Source organism: Trachurus trachurus, assembly GCF_905171665.1.
Source record: "Trachurus trachurus genome assembly, chromosome: 14".
Lineage (NCBI taxonomy): Eukaryota > Metazoa > Chordata > Actinopteri > Carangiformes > Carangidae > Trachurus > Trachurus trachurus.
Genome location: NC_139903.1, coordinates 18,120,527 through 18,135,607, shown reverse-complemented (window position 1 = coordinate 18,135,607; position 15,081 = coordinate 18,120,527). Strand labels below are relative to the sequence as shown.

The window sequence follows — 15,081 nt, the reverse complement described above, 5'->3', positions numbered from 1 at the left end:
GGCCCTTGAATGGCTGGTCCAGACCCCTAGATTTAAAATATGAGATTTGTTTTTGCTCCCCACTAGACCAGTTGAGTTCAGTTTCATACACTCCAGCCATGCCTTGTTGCCTTACAATTGTAAGGCAACAAAGCTATAGGACCCTCAGTCAATACTCAATGTGCTTTTTTTTTTTTTTTTTTTTTAAATCTGAAACAAATTTTCCCTTCATGTTCTTCTCAGAGTACACCAGAATGCTTCAATGTGTTAAAATCACATTTAATTTTTTTTCTGGGGGGGAATGACCATTGTTGTGAGGTCAGACACACCAGTTTGTCTGTATGTAATAATGAAGCGGGCTTGAGCTCAGGAAGTAGTGGAAAAAGGATAAATTCGATCTATTTTTTGACATTTCCACTTTTTCTTTTTTTACACATAGTTTTCATACATTTCATGCATATATTGATGTTTTAGAGGTCTTTGGAAACTTGTTGCCAAGTCATGGGAAAGTCATGGAAATTTGTTGGTTAAAATGTGTATGAACCCTGTGTACATCACCAAGCACAATGCCAAAAAGTTGTTTTCTAAATTGCCTATAATGTGTAGGCTATGCGTCGGATCCACTGCACCCCCCGCTCCTTGGAAAAAAGTTCAGGCTCAGGATTTTTTTTTACTTTAAGCCCTGCATCAAATAGACCTACCAGACATCAAACATCAATTAGAGATTGGAGTTTAAAATGCACAAATATTATACAGATATTATATTTAGTAGGCATTTCAATATATCACAGTTGTTGATTGTTCATTTGCAGCCATGTCTTTTTACTATAGCTATTTAATTAGGTGAACAACAATAGATCGAATAATTGATTACAAAAATAATCGATAGCTGTAGCTCTACTGTATATTTATGTACGCTATATTGCCGAGTAATAAATGCTCAAAGGGTCTCAAAGAAGGTTTGATTAAAAAAAATATATCAGTATTTCTGCAGGAAGATATAATCACAGTCACCTGGTTAGAGTGAACAGGTGACAGGTGTCATAAAAAATCATTTCATTTCAAAGATCATGAAATCTGCAAGCAACATTGTACAGTTTCCCAAAAATGAGCTCGAGCTTCACTCGATGCAAACTTCAACACTTAAACACATTTGCGAGAGACGTTTAGAAAATGTTTGTGTGTCCTGCAGCTGAACCTGATTCATTATGCATGACTCACCTGGCTCTGTTTGGCTCTGCTGAATGTGTAATTAAACCTCTTGGCCCCGGTTTTTGTCTCGTCAGTCTGACCGTCAGCCCCTCGTTGAGGAAACGCTGAATGCTAATATCAAACAGGCAGCAGGTTGAACAATAACTGAGATGCTTACTGTACCTCCGGCAGTGATGGATTCTGTTTGCTCCCCCGTGTCCTCCGTTCTCTGCATAATGGTGCTGAAAGAATCACACAGTATATAAACAGGCCCTTCTCTTCCAGCCGGTTTGCTTCATTTTTGTGCTGAAACATTAGAAACAGAAGAAGGAGATGCTTCATTGAAATCTGCAAACACATTAAACCTTATGAAAATCTATTTTGTTGTGAAAGTGTTTTAAAAGATTTTGGCCAAACTCAAAAACACAACAGGCCAGATAATTAATATGTAATAGAAAATCTCATAAATGCATCAGAAAAGAGTTCCCAGAGTCACAGAGCTCCGCAAAGAGGTTTTGTTCAATCACTCAAGACAAGAGGAGGCATATTATATATATATCACATATATTTATGGTGATGAGCTCTATGCGTTTGTGCAATGGCCACTGTCCAATCCCACGTTAGCAACTATAACTATGCACGAGAGGTCTGTCAAATTTTCAGCAGAAAACAATATGCCGAAGCAGTGGGCGTACAAGACTGACACCCGATATCCTAAACGTTTAGAGGGCAGTGATGAATTCTTCCCCTTTCTGAAGACAGACATAACAGTAACAGTAACCCAGTAGAGTGGGGCTTAGTGAAGGGTCAATTACGGCCTGTTATGCAGGACATAAAATTCCCTTACTTTTTTACTTTTTTTTTTAAGTATATTTTTTGGCTTTTTTTGCCTTTATTTGATAGCACTCAGTAGAGATAGACAGGAAGGGGGGAGGCAGAGAGATTTTAGGATAAACACTCAGAGAAACTAAATCCTGTATGTGTGGGATTGTAGGTGCAGGTAGGTGGGGCCATTGCCTGTTGCCAATGCTGTATTGTTATGGAGGTGCTAAATGTGTTAAAGAGCTTTGGGAAGGGTTGACAAAGAGTTTAGTTAGTGTCAGGGTTTAGTAATGGTTCAGTCATGGTCTGAAAACCTTTTTGCCTGAGGTGAGAATTAAACCCAATTCTTAATTTTACTTTGCACCGTTTCTGTCTCGAACAGCTTCTCATTCACACTGTGAGAAAAAGGTGCAAGGGGGAATTTTAGGATCCTATGAATAATTACACGAGAGGAGGCAAGTGACTTCAGCAGGTAGATAGTGAGAACAAAGGCCTTACAGACACATCCACAAACAATACAACTGTGTGTGTGTGTGTGTCACTGCCCCCCAACCCTTCCTTCTCAAGTCCAGTCAACATGGAAGGAGACAGAAGCGCTGAACTCCACTTCACCTAGAGCCTGAGTTTCGCTGCAGGCAATGAGCTGTGTGTGTGTGGGGCTGGAGTTTTTTTTTTTTTTTTTTTTCCTACCTCCACCATATCTGTTCCTCCAAAGGCTGGAGGATTTGTATTTATTCCTTCCTGGGAGGCAATGCTCAACCTGTATTCTCATTCATTTCACCATCCATACCCACAAGGCCGCTGCTATCTGTATTCCCAGACACGCGACCGCTCCTCAGAGGCTCACAGGATCTGTGTTTTTTACTCCTTTACACCTCAAAGACTTCAGCTGGATGGACTTCCCATTGCTCAGGTTTAAATCTTTCATGTTTGCAGTTGTCTTGAGCTTAAAGAACCTGTGTGCTGTGCAGCGGTTGTCGCTCACAGTTTGTATCAGTCCTCTGCTTGCGCAGTTTATTTATCCCACTGAAATTAGATGACTGAAGCAGCACGATGGGAGCATATGGATGCTACTTTCAGTGTGCATTAGCGATGCTATATGCATAATTCAGTGGCCTAAATGCACACTAAATAATTCATTACAGCCAGTGTCCATATTATTTTGTATATTTATTCTTAATTTCACACTGACCTCATTAAGTCTGCAGCAAAAGCATCTTGTACCGAATTATTAATGCACATCGAATTAATACAAGCAGCAGCTACATTTAAAGATGAAATAAGTGACAGAAAAGGTGCATTTCGCTTGATGTGTACAGGCCACACTAAAGGCCTATTTTTGCTTCCCATAAGCAAAACCTAAAAATGGATGTCAGTTAATCTGAGTTTTTAACACAGTTGACACAGTTGTTGGCAGAGTTTAACTTTCCCCAGGACGTGACACTGTCAGAGGCTTCACACCTGCAGGCCAGCAGGTGGAGAGAAATAAACTGTTATTTAATTATCAGCAGCAGCAGAAGCAGCAATGACTCAAATATTCAACAGAGCTGTTAATACTTACAATACTAAAATTTCAATGCTGTAGGGAGAAATAAAGGCCAATATTATCTTATCATTTGTAAAAAAAAAAAAAAAAAAAAAAAAAAAAAAATCCACTGTAACATGATACTAGAATTGCACATTTATTGACTTAAATAAAGTGCTGTTCAATATCAAAAAAGAACCTAAAAACTATAACTCTGTTTTGTGAGGTCACTACACCAGTGACCTTTGACCTATGGCCACCAAAATCTAATCCGGACATTGTTAAGTCCAGGTCAATGTTTGTTCTTCTTTTTGAGATGTTGTGTTTATAAGGCCAAACCCACATTTTATGGGTTACTGTTATGTAACTTTTGACCTTTGATCACCAAATTTAAATTATTTCATCGTTGAGTCCAAGTGCACCTTTGTGCTATATTTGAATAAGTTGTGTCAAGGTGTTGATGAGATACGGTGTCCATGACAATGGGACAAATGACCATGAGCAGATAACCAAGCATCTGCTTTCACGACTGCAGACGAGTTGCTTCTGTGGTTTTTTCTTCCCTTCACCCGCCTCCCGGGGCACAATGACAGGTCGGGTACAACGACTGGTTGCTTCTCTGCTGAGCTGCTTTGATCATTTTGTCATGTCGGATCAATCAGAACATCAAGGGCGGCAGGAAGCACAGATGACGGCTCAGTCTGTTTGAGCGAAGACGCCACGTCCAGAAACAAAGACCCGCTAACGAGCCGGTTTGACTCCGGGACTCGGCTCAGCCCGACGCTCTGATCTGACAGGACACACAACACACTGCTGTTCTGTACGTTCATGTCCAAACCTTTTACTGACGGTGATACAGTAGATAGACTTCTTCTGCTGCCGCTCCTCAAACTGATAAGTCGACTCTGACAAAACAGAACAATCATCATGTTGTTTAAGGAGCTGAAGTTAAACTCTGACTCGCCTCCTCTCGGCTCCTCATCATTATTCAATATTTTGACCAGTGAATCCAACAGGGGGTTTGATGAATGTGGGGATGAACCCACGCAGAATCACCACTTGTTACCATAGCGTTTTAGCATTTAGCTTAGTTCAGTCCTTGTAAAACAGCACAGTAACAAGGAACCACAAAAAGAAATACTTTGAAACGCCATTGGAAATTAAATAAGATTATTAAAAGGATCTGAATACAATAATCATTTTTTACTTTTATTCATTATATTTGTACATGCATGAAGCACCGAACAAAACAATTTCCCTCTGTGGATCAATGAAATTTACCTGAGTAAGGAAAACGAATTGAATGGGTCGTCATCGAGCGGGTGGGATATTCAATGTTTGGGGCGAGGCCGAGCTCGGTGTGTGTGTGTTGTCTCAGACGTTTGATTGACGGATGATGGATCCAATATCAGTGGCTGATGAACTGTGAGCAGGCTGACGTATAATCCGTGCGCCTGCATTATCCAATGCGAAAAAAAAATACTACACTTTCATCCCGGATTTACTCGAAAATAGAATTTTGCACAAAGTTTGGGCTACATCGTCTGATAGATGAGTTATTACACTAATGTTAGGACCCACAGCAGTGGGCTCAAATTCAATTTTCTTTTCTGTACAGCTTTAATGTAAAGATGGAATCAGTCTGACTGATACTAAATGGTTTGGGCTAGGCGTACCAATGATGAAACCCTACAGTTGCTCTTCTTACTTTTTGACAGGCTTACAGCAGAGTCTGATGGTTGCCACATGTTGCTCGGGTTGTGAAATTAGTGGAAATCATGTTAAATAAATTAAATAAAAAGTTACAGGTCTGATCATTGCTCCTATAATCACTGGTTGTAGTTTTGCCGACATTGTCTGAGTTGACATTGTCTGAAGGCGTTGGAATGACCCCCGGACGTTTCCCCTCTCATTTCAGAACCTGAAGCGCGTGGCGGAGGTTTGGATGGACGAGTACGCCGAGTACATCTACCAGCGCCGGCCCGAGTATCGCCACCTTTCGGCAGGAGACTTGACAGTGCAGAAGGAGTTCAGAAACCGGCTCAACTGTAAGAGCTTCAAGTGGTTCATGAACGAGGTGGCCTGGGATCTGCCCAAATACTACCCACCAGTGGAGCCCCCTGCTGCCGCGTGGGGAGAGGTACAGTCCCTTCTTCCTTTGAAATAATCTCATTTTGGTATTTCTGATCTTCAGATCATCACTTCTGATTTGTTGTAAACTTCATTTTGGTTCAGTGATCTTGTTTCAGTTCACAGTAGTGTGAACAAAACATGACTCTGTATATCAAATATATCAAATGTGTAGAATCGCATTTTATAAGACATCAAACTTAAACATTGCAGAAAAAAACACATTTGAGATAAAATCATTCAAAACTTTGTTTTCTAAGACACTTAACATTTACATTGACTTTAAACACTGTTAAACACAGGAACCTTCATTATTCAATGTAATTATAAGTGATAATTTATTCATTAAATCCTTTTAAATTATTTTTTTTTATTATTATCATCAAACCAAAACATCAATATCATACAGTAGTTAACTAATAATAATGACGTGAATCAGAGATTCTTTGACATGTAATTACCTTTAAAAACAAACCAAACTGATGATGATGTCTGTAAAACTTCATCTCTGCTGACAATTGAATGACCTGTTTGTGTGTTTGTGTGTGTGTAGATCCGTAACGTGGGAAGTGGCATGTGTTTGGAGAGTAATCGCCTTGTGTCTGGGAGCCCCATCCGCCTGGAAGGCTGCGTGAAGGGGCGGGTCGAGGTGGCTTGGAGCCATGTACAGGTGAACAGCAACAGCAGCAGCATCTTTATTCCACTAATACATTAGAATTTGTTGTTAATTATTGTGAATACATTTCACAGTCAGTGTTTAGAAGGAACTGAATATGAACAAATGCAGAGACCCTGAACCTGTTTCCATTAGAGTAGAATTTATCTGGACGAGTCAAAGGAGATAATGAAACAAATCAAGCACGAAGAAAAGTGAAGTACACTGAAAATATCTTGTAATTTAATGAATAGAAATAACCTGAGTAAATGTGGTTATTTATCTGGGTTTATTTAGTTTATTTATCTATTTATTTAGTGTTTTGGCTTCTGCATATTCATTTTTAAAGGTAACATTGGTTAACATTATATGTTTTCCACACTGCGTCAGAAATTTGGTTCCCAGCAGCAGAGACCTGAGACCTGAAACCAGAGACCAGACAAGGCTGTTTTAATTATACTGTTCAGACACAAGTCAAAACGCTGAACAGCCACATGAAAGCACATTAAAAACAGAGTATTAAAACTACCATGACACAGCAGGCCCCTTTCATATGTGTTTTTTTTTTTTTTTCAAATGCAACCTCAGTCTGAACAGCAATGTGACCCATATCGGAATTCAATGCAACCTTGAAGTCACTCTTTCGTCGTAATGCGCAGGTGGGAGGGGCAGGCAGCAGCTCCGACTCTGCATCCATACAGACCTTTGTACAGAGGTCGCAGTTGTTACTCAAAAAAACCCCACCGTGCAGTCCTTCCTCCTGCACATGATCATGGTTTGATTCAAGCTTCTTTCATACAGCCGCTGCTCGGTATACAAAGTACGGACCCAGAATGAGGTGGCATCGTCGTTCTGCCTTTAAGCCGGCAGCGGAGGATGTAGTCACAGAGATGAATCAACGTCTGTGTAAAAGGGAGAGCCGGCATCATGGGACAGGGGTTCAGTGTAAACAAGCAAAGCCAGCATAATGAAGGGTCTTCCCTAACGGCGATATAGCAGGATCTCTGTTTAAAACGAGCGGCTGTTCATGTGATGTTTTTCTTTCTCATTACATTTCACCTCTGTGCGACAGTTTGTTTCCTTAGCAACTGTATTTCTTCTTTTAAACACATAAATCTCACTTACACAGACACACAAACAACAACAACGACAACAGACACACAGCTTTGTTATCTTTGCATTATTCTTTCGCCGCCTGTTTGTTCCGGCGTGTCACACTCGGATCTTTAAGCTGAGCTCACAACACGGCCTTAATGGATTGAACGTCGCCTTTTGTTTCCAGCAGCTGAAACGCAGAAGCTTGCAGCTCTGTCACTTTAATTGCTTTAATCTGAAGAAGCATTGTAGTTTAATCTGTGTCATGGGGAGAAATGGATTTGCCGCAAATCACAGGAGGTCCGTCCCTCCGCCGTCCTCATCTGGGTTGTTTCAGATTTTGGCACAAGAGGAGCAGAAAGCGCACAAGAGACAAACAAGTCAAATATTTGTTTTTTATTGTGGGACAACTGAGCAATCCAGAAATTGGATTCATTTTAATAGCTGCAGAAAAGACACAGCTTGTTTTGTTCTCATCCAACAAAAGTATGAAAAAGAAAATTCTATACTTGAGAAATGTAACAGAAGCACAAGAAAATGACTCAGCGAAATTACAGCAAATGGAAAAAATCATGCAAAACCATCAAGTACAAGGATGAAATCCAAACTATTCAACGATGAGTAAGATTTTACTTAAATTGTTGCATCCTGGCAAATTCAAACTTCAGAATCACATCACATCATGCCGTTGGTTTGAGGCGAACAGATAAGGACACTGACAAACAATTAGATAAGTGGATGACCATTCAGGCCGTCATCAATCACAGTGTGATGAAGGTCTCTGTGAGTGGAGTGAGTCATCGTGACCCTAGTGCGGATAAAAAAGATGATGAGAAAATCGAGCTTCAGTCTGTGAAAATGACTGAAGATTTCACAGAACAATAACGGCTCAAGGCACAGGGAGAATATTTATTATAAAACATTTTATATCACAGTAATTCATTATTGTACATGTGGTATGGCACTTCTCATAGAAGAGGATAACGTTTTGGAACATTCACTCATTCAGTGTTCGATTTGTTATGAAAACACTTAAATTAAAGGTCCTAAATTGTTTATTTGAAGTGTTGATCCACAAGAAGATGTATAAAAACCATCTCCTCTCTTAGCTTCTCTCGGGAACCCCAGCAACTACAAGTTGCTGTCAGCCAATCAGGAGCGAGGATGAGCCTCACAGTGTTAAAGATAGAACCTAGACCTGCTTTTTTAATCACATGTAGAAATATACCTTTACTGTATGGAGCTTTAATGTAAACATCTTCCTTTAGACTATAGACACATGAATTAGACACACAATTATAGACACAATTTGATTATTCTCTACCTGCCTTTCGATTTCCAAAATCAGACTGATATCACCTGACAACAAAACTGTTTCCAAGATATCAAAGACTGATTGGCTCATAATTTCCTTCAGTTAAATGAGGACAAGACAGAAGTCTTACTCTTTGGCTTCCTACATTATACCATTGCTATTTCCCTGGACCTCAATCACCTCTCTGCCGACATCCGAGACCACTTGCAAAGAACCCAGGTGTTTTATTTGACAGTGATCTCAGTTTTAATGGGCATGTAATTTCAGTTGTCAGGTCCAGCTTCTTTCAGCTCATAACCATTTCAAAGAGTATGCATTTTCTATCACCCCTTGACCTAGAAAGGGTTAAATATACAGTCGTATCATCCAGGCATCTCTCAGGCTACCATATCCCGTCTCCAACTAGTCCAAAACGGTTGTTAATAAGATCAAAGAAGCGAGACCACATCACCTCTGTCCTTGTTACACTGGCTCCCTGTTCACTTCAGGATACATTTCAAAATCCTTCTGATTGTTTATAAATCCCTCCACAGTCTCGCCCAACCATATATCTCAGAACTTCCCACCCCTCACAGCCCCACCAGACCCCTCAGACCGTAGCGTGTTGGCTGTGCCACGCTCTTGGAAGAAAAAGGCGGAGGACAGTAGCAGCCCTTAGGCTCTGGAATAGTCTGCAAGAAGCCAGTAGGGAGGCTGACTCTGTTGACGCTTTTAAGAAGAAGCACCTTTAGACCCATTTTTACCCTGTGGGTATTAATTGTGTTTGATATTTTTCCATTTTTTATGCTTGTATGTACATACATTATACCATACTGTGGTGCAAAACCTCTTTAAGGTTTTGTTTGTGAAGCACTTTGTTGCAAAGACTTTTTGCTTTTAAGGTGCTATATAAATGAAATAAACTTGAAACTTGAAACGAATGTTTTCAGCTTTAACACAGGTCAAATGTTGGAAACCTCAGGAATCACCTTCTCTCAAGTTTTCAGAGAAAATGAAAAATAACGTATTATCCACAGACTCCTCCAGGTAAACAACCAACAACCATTTTCATAAGCAGCACAACCGAGTGAATAAGACTGTGACACTTGTAAACAGTTTTCCAAGTCAGACGAGCCTTGATGTTTCTGAACTCTTTCTCAACCACCTCAGAAAAATGACTCTTCCTCCTTAAGGAAGCCAGAACTGATAAGATTTTAAAGTCAAAAGTCAGGATTGTTGTGACCAAAAAACAAAAACACATTTTTGGCCATGTGGTATCTCAGAAACACCTTCAGGGAAACTCTTCACATTTAAAAAATAAATAATCTTTTAAAAAAGTACACTCAATCTCTGGTTGGCTAAATGTGGAAGGCCAAAGGTCAAGTAATAGTGAGCGCAAACGGATCCAATGATGATGTTGTTTGATTATGGTGGTCAAATGTCAAAGTCGTGGCAACAAAACCCAGTTAAGCTCTTCTGAGCTCAATAGTGGGACACTGTTAAGCAGTTTCTTCATATTTGGTGAAAATCTCCACCTGCACTGAACAAACTAGTGAGATTTTGGCGATATTACCCATTGCTGTAAGACTTTGACGCCAATGGTTGAAATTCTATATTTAATTCAGTTTTTCTGTGTGATCCTGCAGGTGTTTACATTCGGCTGGAGGGAGGACATCCGGGTGGGTGACCCCTTGCACACTAAAAAAGTCTGTTTCGATGCCGTCTCCCACAACAGCCCCATCACCCTGTACGACTGTCACGGCATGAAGGGCAACCAGCTGTGGCGCTACAGGAAGGTACGGGGGAGGAAGTTATATTCTGTTTTCTGTAACGGAATTAACGTGACAAGAATGAAAGTCAGGATGCAATTAGAGTCAGAATCAATAGATGTGGCTCAATTTCAAGCTCCTTCATGTTGCCTCTAGAAGCAGAATACACACTTATTAAATACCGTAGATGTATACACTACAATCCTAATGGAAGCATCGACTGAGGACATTTAAACATGTATTAATAGTTGGGATGTTGACTAGTTTTTTTGAGATATACAACATTTCAATTAACACAATGACAGATAACTGTGAACATAGACTTTTTATTCTTTGTGCATAAAAGCAGCACAGTCAATCTTTAATAGAGTTTTAGTATATTTGCAGTGTTTTCTGTAGGATTTCTTTAAGCAGCGGCAGCAGGACCCACAACACCCCCCCCCCACCACCACCACAGAGAGAGAGAGAGAGAGCTAGTGAGTGTGTGAGGGAGAGAGAGAGGGACTGTGAGCAAGAGAAAGACGTTGGATTATTTGACTTGCAACGTCGGTTGCAGCATCATCACCGTGTGTGTTTATCAATGTGAGCGGGGAGAGGAGGAGATTATACACATAATAGGACATGTGGTGTTAAACTTTTGGGCTATAATAACCTCATCGGCGTTGTTTTTTGGTAAGCAGTGTCGGCCAGCGGATTGAGACACTAAACAAAGTTTGTTATTTAGTGCACAAAGTAATGGTAACCGGTTGTGCGTCTGCCCGACCTGATTCTGAAGCGGCGGTAATAATTAAGGAGCGGCGGAAACCCTGGTATTTGTATAAAGGAACGAAAGAAACTCTTGAGAATTGGCGGCTGGTATCGCCTTTATGAGTACCAAATACTTTGAAATAAGGCTGGTATCGGCCCGATACCTGGTATTGATACTTGCCCATTCCTAATTAATAGTATTTGTAAGATAAATTATGGATTTGTGAAGTAAAACTGCCTTTTTTCGTGAGTGAGAATAATGAATAAGTTCAAACCTAATCAGCCAATTTATAAATGTTAGGAAAAACATATTTCATATCTAGTTACAAAGACATTTTAAGGTCTATTATTTAATTTTATTCTAATGGAACTGTTAGTCAGTCATTTTTTGTTCCAGATTATATTGATAAATTGAAATGTTCATCCTGTTTATTAAGGCTAAACTGTGGAGATTCAGAGTGAGGTGCTGTCCTGAGGGGGTGTTAATAGCTCTGAGCAGCAGGTCCTTAGTTTGACTCATCCACTCTGTTTCCTCTGTCTGCGCTGCTGCTGTCAAATAAAAGCTAAATAGTCAGAATGTCATTGTATTGTATTGAATGCAACAGGACAATTCTGTTTTTGGAATTAAAACTGATGGAACTCTGATTTTTTTATGTTTTAGAAAATGGTGTTAAACCACCTGTACTTTGATTCTGTGGCCTCTCAACAATCAAAAAGTCTGTTGTTCACCGTCCTTCCTGTTTCTCCTCCTCCAGGATAAGAGTCTGTATCACCCACTCAGCAACAGCTGCATCGACAGCAGCCCGAGCGAGCGGCGGATCTTCATGAACGCGTGCAACCCGTCCTCCCCCAGCCAGCAGTGGCTGTTTGAGAGAACCAACGCCACGGTGCTGGAGCACTTCAACGGGGGCGCCAACTGAAGCCCCGCCGCGTCCAAGACAGAGAACGAGGACTCGTGACGCTTGCAGACCTGGATCTGCTGCTGCTGCTGCTGCTGTGAAATGTTGGTTTTTTTTACGTTTACCTGACACTGAAGTGACAGCTATTTGTCCTCCTGGCGCTCAGAAAGAGGCAGTATGGGATAGCATCGAGAGACGGGGGAGGGGTGGTTTGGTTAAACACATCCGCTAGAGGAGAGAGTCTGAGTTGACTCTGATTGATGGGTTTGTGTTTAGAAGTGACTTTGTGAGAGACGTATTTCTATTTGTTGTGTTGCAACGGCTCTGTCTACTTCCTGACTTTGCGGTTGATTGTTTATCTGACATTCCTCTATCTTCTTTTGTCTATTTCAAATTTTCTCTGCCTTTATCTGTTGCCTTTCATTGTTGGTCACTCCACCCCCACCCTCCACCCTCCTTTCTTTCACCTCTGTCCGTCCACCTTTATCCTCTGTTTCCATCTCTCCCCCCTCCTGTCTCTCCCCGTCTGCCTCCGCCTGCACGTCCATCTCTATCTGCCCGCATGACTGCACCTTTGCCCACCTTCCCCATTTTCCTTCTCAAATCCCCTTATGTGTCTCTGGCTCTGACAACCTCTCTCGGGGTGGTGGGGGTACAGAGGGGGGGGACCCGTGGTGAGCCAAAGTCATCCTGACACCTGGGTGAAGCCAGGCAGAACCACTCTGAGAATCACCTGGTGAATTGATTCTCCTTTACAACCCTTATCCACCCGCTGTTCCCTCCCTCATCCTTCCCTCGTGTCTCTCTCACCTTCCCCCCGACATCCACCCACCCACCCACCCACCCACCTTTGGCCTGTAGTATCTCTCCTCACAAAGACAGAGAGAGAGAGAGGGGGGGGATGAGACTGCAGCCTGTTGCAACCCCCCAACCCCCTCGCCCCTTGCTGCTTATTTTTTCCTCGCTGTATTTATCGATGAGTCGTTCTCTGGTCTGTCACTGTGCCACGTTTTTTTATCCCTCAGAGGCCAGCGCTGCCGTCTAACGCCAGGGTTCGTCAAGCCGACTCTTACTGGCTAAGGGCTTGTTCGCTGTCATGGTGGTAGCTACGGGTGGTGATGGGGCAAGAGCCTCTGTCACACCTCCTAAAGGCCCGACTTGCTGTGCACCCCCTTTTGCTGCTCCCTGATCAGCTGCCAGAGCGACCTCGTCACAGACGGCCGGGCGCGGGGGGAGGGGGGGGAGGGGTCAAGTCACGGCTTAGCTACGTGACTGGCAGGACTTATCGCAATACAGCAGCGGGGGGGGGGGGGGGGGGACGGTTGGCCGAGCTGACGCATCAGTTGAGCGGAGCGGCTCGTTGACCGTAGCTCTGCGACTGAAATGAATGTGGGGGTTCGATGCATAAAGCACTTGTTGTAATGATAAACTTGAATGAAATCTTAGTGCCTTGTTGGAAGGGGACTAGATGCTGGTGTGTGTGTGTGTTTTCGCAGGAGGTGTGTGCATGTGTGTGCCAGAGCGATGTAGGGAACAACCGACTCAATTCAGGAAGTGACTTTTTGATCAAAAGCTTGAATTGAGGAGGACTCTGTTGCAGGACCTTGAAGGCACCACAGGCTTTGGATTTTGTGGCTTTCTTAATGAAGACACCTGTGAACTGCTGGCTGTGAATAGAGCTGAAGAGACTTCTGTTTTCCATATTTTGTCCTGCCTTGGAAACTTAACTACAGTCCTAAGATTTTTGTTATATTTTACTCACAACGCGTCGGTGCGTGTCGTTTTGTTTTTCCCACCTGTTCGATCCAAAGTCTTTTTTATGGGAAAAGGGGATTGCTGTTGTTGTTGCTGTTGTCGTTGTTGTTATTGTTGATGTTTACCACTTTCTGAACTCCCATTTTGTTTTTTGTTTTTTGTTAAAATCAAATGTTCTTTCATGTTTTTTCTTTTGATCCCACCCGCACACACTCCTCAGTCTGATTGTGTGAGGCAGAACTATGTACAGTGTGTTTTGATCATCGGTCCAAGTGTCGTACTGTGGTAGATTTAAAAACAGAAAACTAAGTCACAGGTTGTAACTCCTGACTTGGAGGTGTTTGTCTAGTCGCCAGAGAGAGCTCGTTTCCACACAGTCATCACATTGAGTACGTTTGTTGTCCAGATGTTCTGGATTTTAACGTTATCAATTCAAACCAGGCTTTGGCTGATATTCACTAGTATCAAATTTTGCACAAATTCCTGCCATATGTGACATTTGGCATTGATTAATTTTTGCAGTTGTCCTAATGTTGTGTATTATATACATAATTATATTATGTATCTATGATTATGTGATCATGATATGTATCATCTTAAATACATATAAACACACATATGTATGGGTGTGTATACTTGTGTGTGCATATACATACATGCAGAAATATAGCCAAAGCCTGTTTCAATCATCCATTACTATCAATAAGTGATGACTTTGTGTGTATCTCCTTGTAGCTCAGAATCTGCAGTGAGATTATTCAGCACCAACAGTGGAAAATGGCTAAAGTGACATTAATTTATCATCATATAGATCATCATAGAAATGTGTTATTACAAAGATAATCTCTGCTGCTTATGCTTGAAGAAAATCCTCCTTCACTAAAGCAAGATTGAGTCGACACCGGCTGAGTGGATTTATAGCTGGTACTTAAACACACCACAACAGTAAAGATGCTTTAACTCATTTAACTCCAGGGGCGGCCACGCTAAATGAAGTTATAGGGACTTGTGACAGTAAGATGACTCCATTAGATTAAAAGCTGAAAAAGTCTCTGATGAACTTGAGAAAGCGGTTCAGTCATTTCTACATTATCTGAGTGTTAGGTCATGATATGTGTCAATCAAGTGTCTGCTTGACTTTCGCCTTTTCATCGAGCCATAAAGACACTTACCAGTATGTGCAAAACGTATTTTTTTCCAGTGTTTGATACGTTATTTTA

The 15,081-nt window shown here is 41.5% G+C and overlaps 1 protein-coding gene across 1 annotated transcript in view; it reads left to right on the top strand.

Annotated features, from left to right (window-relative positions):
• Window positions 1–13,418, top strand: part of LOC310996697 (polypeptide N-acetylgalactosaminyltransferase 10-like) — a 101,401-nt gene extending 87,983 nt beyond the window's left edge. Inside the window, exons 9-12 of the mRNA XM_083986149.1 lie at window positions 5,436–5,657; window positions 6,201–6,317; window positions 10,338–10,487; window positions 11,963–13,418. Of these exons, the coding sequence (XP_083842275.1) occupies window positions 5,436–5,657; window positions 6,201–6,317; window positions 10,338–10,487; window positions 11,963–12,127 (654 nt within the window). The 3' untranslated portion in view covers window positions 12,128–13,418. The remainder of the gene's footprint in view (window positions 1–5,435; window positions 5,658–6,200; window positions 6,318–10,337; window positions 10,488–11,962) is intronic.
• Window positions 13,419–15,081: the final 1,663 nt, after the last annotated feature.